Here is an 8900-nt window from a genome sequence, read left to right on the forward strand (position 1 = left end):
GTGACAGTGACCACTTCCCGATAATTCTATCTATCTTGAATCAAAGACAGTCCGAAGTACCCAAGCGCTGGTTACTTTGGCGGGCAAACTGGCCAGATTTTTCAAAACGCGCAGTGATGGCCGATGATATGCTGGAGTCTGTTGACGACCACGTCTCTTCCATTACTACGGGAATTTTGGCTGCAGCAGAGGAAACAATTCCTTCCTTGTCCGGTATTTGTCGCCGGAAACAGGTCCCATGGTGGACGGACGAAATTGCAGCAGCAATACATGATCGCTGACGGGCTTTTAAGCATTATCGTCGGAATCCTACGATGGCCAATCTTATCACATTGAAGCGTTGCGCGCGAATGCTCTTTTTTTGGTTCGAGAAAGTAAGAAAGCTGCGTGGGAAAAGTATGTGTCTTCTATGACGGCACATACTCCGTCATCACAAGTGTGGACGAAACTCCGCCGTATTGTCGGTGTACAGAATGTGCCCTCAGTACTTGGAATCTCCATTAATGGAGATATAGTTACGATTCCTTCTGTCATTGCTGACCACATCGCGTCACATTTTGCAGATACGTCCAGCTCTGCGAGATACGACCCTGCATTTCTTCAAATTAAGCGCGAAGCAGAGGCACATCATCTCTCTATCGCCTCCAGTGCTTCGAATCCCTACAACGTGCCCTTCACGGAGTGGGAGTTGCGAAGTGCACTCGCGCTATGCAGGGATACGGCTCCTGGACCGGACAAAATCCATAATCAAATGCTAAAGCATTTGAGTGACAGATGTCTCAAGGATATCCTCACCCTGTTCAACAGAATATGGAGTGAGGGAGTATTTCCATCTCAGTGGCGTGAGGGAATTGTGATACCTATTCCCAAGCCAGGTAAAGATCCAAAACTCCTGGATAGTTATAGGCCAATATGCCTTACAAACGGCCTCTGTAAGCTATTTGAAAGGATGGTTAACCGGCGTCTTGTGTGGGCCATGGAAAAGGAAGGTCTCTTGTTTAACTACCAGTGTGGGTTTCGCTCTCATCGGTCTGCCACTGATCATCTGGTCAGACTGGAGAGCGCCATTCAGGAGTCCTTTCTCCGAAAGGAACACCTAGTCGCTGTGTTTTTTGACCTGGAGAAAGCTTACGACACTACCTGGCGTTATGGGATTCTCGCCACACTACACCAGTGGGGATTTCGGGGAAATTTGCCAACGTTTATTGAGAACTTCATGTCCCTCCGTCTCTTTCGAGTACGAGTAGGGAATGCTTTTTCTCAATATTACGTTCAGGAAAATGGAGTACCTCAGGGATCGGTACTGAGTGTCACGCTGTTCGCAATTGCCATCAACGGCATAGTTGCCGCTGCTGGGCCCGCAGTCGTTCCTTCGCTGTATGTAGACGACTTAGCTCTACATTACAGCTCCGGAAGGGTGGCGTTTGCTAAAAGACAGCTACAGCAAGCTATTAACCGAGTCGACAGTTGGGCCCTGCAACATAGTTTTAGATTTTCAGCAGCGAAAACCTCAGTTGTACACTTCAGTCGACGTCGGCCTGTGCATCCCGAACCAGAGCTCCGCTTGCGAAACAGTGTCTTACCAGTGGTTGACACCTGCAGATTCCTGGGTCTCCATTTTGATAAGAGACTAACGTGGCAGCCCCACATCCGTCAGTTGAAGGTTGCCTCCATGAAGAGACTGAACATACTTAAGTTTCTCAGCGGCACCTCGTGGGGGGCTGACCGTGCGGTACTGCTACGATTTTACACGGTGACGGTACTCTCCCGAATAGACTATGGAAGTGCGGCTTATGGCTCGGCATCAAAATCTACGCTGAGCCTTTTGGACAGTATTCACCATAGTGGAGTAAGGCTGGCAACGGGAGCTTTCCGTACTAGCCCCATTCCCAGCTTACTCGCTGAAGCGAGAGTTCCACCTTTACGGATAAGTTACTTCTCACGTACGCTGCCAAAATTCGTGAAATGCCGCTACATCCAAGTTATCAATGCATCTATCGTACCCAATACCACCAGAGGTGCCAAGACCGGCCGAATGCCACATGGCATTGATAGCTTGTGTCATGATTTGAATATCAATATCGGTGGTTGTCTTGAGCAAACGCTTAGCGAGGTACCTCCGTGGTTGGTTCCGCGACCGGATATACGTCTAGATCTGCTCCGTGGACTCAAGGTGAACACGGATTCCTCCGTTTATCGGAGGTATTTCCAGGAATTCGTTCACCAATATCCGGCTGCGAGACTTATCTTCACGGATGGTTCTAAAATCGGAGATAATGTTGGTTGCTCTTTCGTCATTGATGATATGAGCACGAAGATCTCGCACCCTAAAGTATGTAGCGTATATACTGCAGAGCTTTACGCCATCTTAGAGGCTCTGCAGTTTGCACTGTGTGACGAAAGAAGCCACTTTCTTATGTGTACCGATTCGTTAAGCTCTCTGCAGTCTATTGAAACCTGTTTCTCGCAACACCCACTGGTACAGCAGATACATGACCTTCTAGCCAGGTTAGGGGATGCTGGCACCAGAATCACTTTTGCATGGCTTCCAAGCCACGTTTGGATTGCGGGAAACGAACTTGCGGATGAAGCTGCAAAGGAAGCTGTACTTTTACCTCCTAGACCAGTCAGTGTACCTGCTAAGGATATTTGTTCTCAGCTACGTCGAACCATCTCGGCGTCCTGGGAATCGGAGTGGCTAGCTATCCGAACTCCCAACAAGCTGAGAGCAATTAAGAAGACAACTACCGTGTGGCGGTCCTCTTTCTGACCTTCACGGAGAAAGGCCATAGTACTATGCAGGCTGAGGATAGGTCATTTACGATCCACGCACTCTTATCTCATAAAGAGGGAAACCCCCCCCCCAGTGTGTTCTTGTGGTGCCGTCTTCACCGTGGCCCACATCCTCACAGAGTGCGCTGATCTCTCTGGCCTAAGACGGAGCCTCGGCCTGCAGGAAACACTCGAACGCATACTAGCCGATGACTCGACTGCTGCTGATCTCGTCATCCGCTTTATGTGTGACAGTGGACTTATTAAGGGTATATAAATTACAAGTGTCCTGTTAATCAGGGAACGTACGTTCCCTTTTGATACGTTAGTAATCCTTTCGGCCTGATTCTATAATTGTTTTTTGTTTTACTTTGTACTGCATTTCCAAATTCCTCTGTTGAATAAATAATTTTGTTTTGTATTTTAAATTTCTTTTCCACTTATTTGTTCAGAGAGGATGATTACTTCATTGTACTTCCTCTTAAAACAAAAATCACCACCACCACCACCACCACCACCACCACCACCACTCAGTTTCCTCCGACTATCACATGCATCCTGCACACCAACAGGTTCCTCTATTACTATCATCTGTGTAATCATCACATTCACTCTCCACTATTACATCTTCAAATTCACTATCGCTAACACTTATTTCATCACTTTCATACACACACAACGATATTTCTTTGTCACACAACTTTGCGTTCTTCGAAGAGAAAGCAGCCATGTCTGTTTACGTCGTGGTCACAGATCATAGATTTGACACTCATCTATTTGTGTACAGCCATGTGCTGAAGATATTTGAAATCTTTAGTTCCAATGTTCAAGCAGCAGATGGCAGGCAAGTACAGGCCTGTTTGTTTTGATGAATGATATAAGGTCTGACAGAAATGTCATGCCATGCGTGACAGTGGACTGTAACCCATAAAAGGGAATGTCACGCCGTGCATGACGGAGGACTGGAAAGGGTTAAAGAATGTAGACCACGGTGGGGACTGAGGGAGGTGGTCGCCAATCCTTACGGACCCTCTTAGGACAAGTGGCTCAAGTTGCCCTCGTCTCTCCTTTTTGTGTATGTATGTATGTATCTGTACTGATGGTTATCCATATATTTCAGGCGGGAATGCACGCAGTTCGGGAGAACAGATACATCGTACTGGCCAAGGACTTTGAGAAGGGTTACAAGAACAATATCAAGAAGGATGAATCTGAACATGAGTTTTATAAATAATGCTGTGAGTGTTTTAATAACGAGCGGTGTGTTTGTGCGATTAATATACTATAAGGATTAAAATAAATACAAATATGTTGACTGCTGTGTTATGATGTACATACCTCATCCACCATCCATTAAATATTGACCAATCCAATTTACAATCACTGTCGACTATCACTGAAATATTATAGAAATGAGTTTAGCGCACCTGAGATTCATAACCTAATGCGTGATATTTACAAGTCAGTGAATAAATCAAATATAGGGACAGTTACAAAGAGATTGGCAGAAGCGATGTGCAATAAATTCAATTGAATAATATTATGTAAAATACCTATATCATTTTCATTTTATTAATATTGTTTAACATTTCATTCAGTAAATACACTCAGTTAAGGGATCTTCAAGACCCATGGTAAAACACGGGGCACGATGATAATGTGTGACTTGTGACACAGTGCATAGCGGGTGTTTGGTGTTGCTCTATCGGTGGCATACACGGTGTGATGACCTTGCGTGGACCCGTTGGTCCGTGCTGGCCTTCATGTTCAATTGTGTGATGTCCTCATGTTGTAAGTACTCGTCTACCAGACCACGAACCTACTACGCTGGCGCGTCCCAGGCGGCGGATAGGGGGATCCTAACCGGCTTGCTGGCGGACTTGAGGGAAATAAAATAGCTCTCGCGGACCAAACACACAATCCCCTGAGGGTGGGGGACGCAGACAAAGAATACACCCATGGTGTCCTCTGCCTGTCATAAGAGGCGACTAAAAGGGTTGACCAAGGGATGATCGAATTGTAACCATGAGACTACTTGTAATTAGTACCATCATGCAGGGAACACCATGGGTCAATTTTACTTGCGCGTAGTATCACTTTGTTAGGTACAAAATAGCTTTGTGATTATTAGCGACAGTGTGTGGCTCAGGATGCATTTTACAGCACCTGTGATTCGTACCCCTATATGAGCGACACCATGGTTCTGCCTCGCCTAGGCTTAGTACCCACTATGTGAGGAACATCATGGGTTTGCGTTGCTTGTAAATACCGTCGCAGTCCCTTGGTCAGTAATACTATTTTTTAACGCTACTTTCTGGCAATGTGGAGCATTATGAGTCGGTTCCACTGATTGCTTTAAATTCATATCCATCCATTCATTCTTCGTAAGGAATGACAGCTTTTTTTTCTTTTGTTAACCCCTCAGCGTCGCAGCCATTTAAATAGCTTCCTACCCCGCGGCCGGATGAGATTTCAACTACGCGCGACTGAAATACGTCGATTCATTTAAAGCGTTACTACAAGTATAAGAGTAGCCCGATTTTCACGAAATTTGGAATTCCTTATGACAGAACTATGTACATGCAGATAATTACATAATTGTTTCACATTTCCTTAGTAATTTAGTTCCGTGTGATAGATTTCGAAGCACTCTTTGAAACAGGGACTCAAGTCACACTCCTGGAAGCAGTACACTGACGTCTTCTTTTCGCCGTGTTTTGAACACAGGATACAATGTCTCTGAGGTTTGGATTTCCAACTCCTGGGTGCTAATTTCCTGATAAAATGTCTTTCCTGCAACCTTGGAACTGTATTATCTGATGCGCGCCGGCCTTGAATATTTTGTTCCCCTCCCGAGCGAGCAAACCTTTCACCAGCTGAACCCTATAAGGTAATTGCTCAATATTTGTCTCTGTGACCTGTGTGAGTATTATTAGAGAATTTAGCAATCAGAATTCACCGTTGAAAACTTCTCTTTGACCTGTATAATTATAGTCTCTTACATGAAATTTCAAAGTACTGTTTCCTCCTCATCGTCACTCTGCTACATCATCTATTTCATTATCACTGCTGCTTATACTGTCACTACTACTTCCGACTAAACTTTCATCTGAATTATACAATATTTCAAGCACGTTACTGTAAGTCAAACGACGCCTGAGCGCGGTGCGTGACATGGACTGATGAAGCTGCAGCGAGACCGAAAGCTGCAGGACGAAACTGAATGAGGGGAATAACAAACGAACTCGATACATATTTCAGATAAAAGGTCGAGACGTCTTTCAAACGAGATGTATACCATGAACAACTGGTTCTCGTATCGTATGACAGAAAGCAGCACAGTGCGCTCGTGGAGAATTACGAAAATATTACAAGCTGAGAAATAAAAACAAATATAATAAATAAACCGCACTCCCAATGTACAAATAGAGCAAAGAACATCACACGAAAAGACAAACTTCTCAGATCATCTTTTCTTTATTTTATTCTGTGGGAAAGAATGAAGCAAACAGAGATTAGTGCTCAGACTTATTTGACAAAAACAACTACATTATAGCGATTTTCAACACTGATAAACCCGAAAATGTCTTCTTGGAAACAAAATAACTTTCAAATTCGCGCTATAGCCGTAAATGTGAAACCATGTGTGGGTCTATACCACGTATAGAGGTCGGCGCTGAGGGGTTAAGAATTAAGCCATATTTTTCAGGTTAAATGTAACAAACTTTTCAGCCTGTCAAACACACTGCAATTTCAATATAAATTATAACACTATAAACATACCTGTAAAAATACAACTATTATACAAAGAATTACATGTTTCGTTCTTACTCAGTTGACGTCCCGAGGCTGAGTGGACCCCGTTCCAGCCCTCGTACCACTTTTAAATTTCGTAGCAGAGCCGGGAATTGAACGCGAGCCTCTGGGGTGGCAGCTAATCACACTAACCACTACACCACAGATAGTTACTTTCCTTTAAAATTATAATGAAACCCCCGTATTAGACTGCGCTACATTCGGCTGAATGTTTCATGTTTTTATTTTGCAAGTATCACTGAAAATTACATTTCAAAAAACAGAACATCACTTAAAACATATATGTACAGTATTGTCAATGATAGAGAGTTTAGAGATAACATGAACCAGTAATGACAAAAAATAAATTTACAAGTATTAATATAATGGTAAACTTACGTACTTATCTAGATTGTCGATGCTAAATCCGTTGTTACCAAACACTATTTCAGGACTGTGGTCATGGAAAGTTTTGGGTAAAGCACACTGCTCGCGGAGATGGGAGGGGGCTTGTGGAGCATTGTGGATCTCTCCTATTGGATGATAGAGGCGAGGGGAGGGGGAAGTAGGGCTGGAGTGCTGTGGAACTTCTATCAACTCTGGAGAGGGGAGAGAAGGTTATTGACCTACTTCATGTTAAAATGTACTTTTATGTAATATGGATGAATGCAAATGAATGATTTTAGGTGAATAAAGTAACGAATTGAAGTAGAGACTAATTATTCAATATTATTATGATAAAAGCTAATTTAATGAGTACGTATTGTCCAGATGTTATGTGAGTAGAGTGAAGAGGGGGCAATTTTGTAAGTGTGTATGGTCATTTAGGTTAGTTTCATTAGCATTTTTTGCGATGTAAATTTCGATTGCTTCCTTTATATTCAGATTTACTTTTATTTTCGATGTGTAAAAGATTTAGATCTGTATTGATGTCTGTGAAATGGTGTGAACAGTCGTATATGTGCTCCCTGAAGGCTGAATGCCGACTACAGTAAAGCCTCGTTAATTCAAAGTCGTTGGGACTCAAAAATCGGACTTCGAATGACGTGATTTCGAATTAACTGCCAATTCGCAATTCAGAAGTACCAACCCTTGCTGCGTTACGAAATATTCTAAGGCATGCAGTTAACCTTGATGCACACTTTTCTGCCCTAAATAATGTAATTCTGGAAGAAAGTGATCGCGCGCGTTAAATCAAATCATCGCGATCCGCTGGCATTGCCGTGCCGAGGATAAAATTTAGGCCTAGATTTCAGATTCAAGACTCAGTTAGGCCTAAATCAGCAAAGGTAGCTGTGCTTGGTGATAGCCAAGGAAGGGGAATTGCGGGAGTGATAAACGACGAGAATATAGCAGCAACCGGAGAAATATATCCAGGAGCTTCTATCAGCAGTGTCCTGGAAAATGTAGAAAAAGCAACTAGGAACATCGGGAGTGGCGATGCAGTGCTTATCATCGGTGGGACGAACGACGTAGCTCACGACGACGCCAAGAATGTAAGATCACGACTTAAACATACACTAGGGAAGCTGACCCACACTAACGTCTTTGTAGTGAACGTGCCCCACAGGCATGATTTGAGAAGAGACTCGTGTGTTAACATTGAAGTGGACAAGGTCAATACAGGTATTGTTAAAATTTGTAAACATTTTTGGAATACTCAGGTTAATGAATGCAGCAGTTTTGAGAGATACTGTTATACAAAACATGGCCTCCATCTAAACAATTCAGGTAAACGAAAGATAGCAAATATTGTTCTAGATTTTATTAATCTTAAGATATGTACTGTAAAACAGACAACTCCCTTGAGTTATAATACTGACCAGGAAAACTACTAGAAAATGAAACTCAGGAAAGTAAGGAATTTCAAGTTACCCAATTGCAACAGTCAAGTTTTAGGGAGGAAGGGGGTCTGAGATTGCTCTCGGTAAACTTTCAAAGTGTAGTAAATAAACAATTAAAATTCAGTACATTGATGGAATCTTATGAGACTGATGTGGTGATAGGATTGGAATCGTGGTTGAGAGAAGGGGTGGGTAATAGAGAACTATTTTGAGAAGGGTACACAGTCTATCGTAGAGACCGAGGAGATAAAAAGGGAGGGGTGGTGTTTATTCTGGTGGAGGAAACTTATTGTTCACATGAATGGTTTACCGATGAAAGGGATGAAATATTAGGGATAAAATTAGTTTGTGATAATATGAAGGAGGTGGGAATTATAGGAACATACAGGCCTGGAAGAGAGGAAAGAGACGTGGAAATATTTGAGAAAATAATAGATTATACTCAAAAAAACAATAATAATGATATGGTTATAATTGGGGAAGATCTAA

General features: G+C 43.0%; 1 protein-coding gene across 1 annotated transcript in view; it reads left to right on the forward strand.

Moving 5' to 3' along the window:
* Nucleotides 1-4087, forward strand: part of LOC136883565 (26S proteasome regulatory subunit 6B) — a 92148-nt gene extending 88061 nt beyond the window's left edge. The window contains exon 8 of the mRNA XM_067155947.2: nt 3893-4087. Within this exon, the coding sequence (XP_067012048.1) occupies nt 3893-4006 (114 nt within the window). The 3' untranslated portion in view covers nt 4007-4087. The remainder of the gene's footprint in view (nt 1-3892) is intronic.
* Nucleotides 4088-8900: the final 4813 nt, after the last annotated feature.

Source organism: Anabrus simplex, chromosome 11, assembly GCF_040414725.1.
Source record: "Anabrus simplex isolate iqAnaSimp1 chromosome 11, ASM4041472v1, whole genome shotgun sequence".
NCBI lineage: Eukaryota > Metazoa > Arthropoda > Insecta > Orthoptera > Tettigoniidae > Anabrus > Anabrus simplex.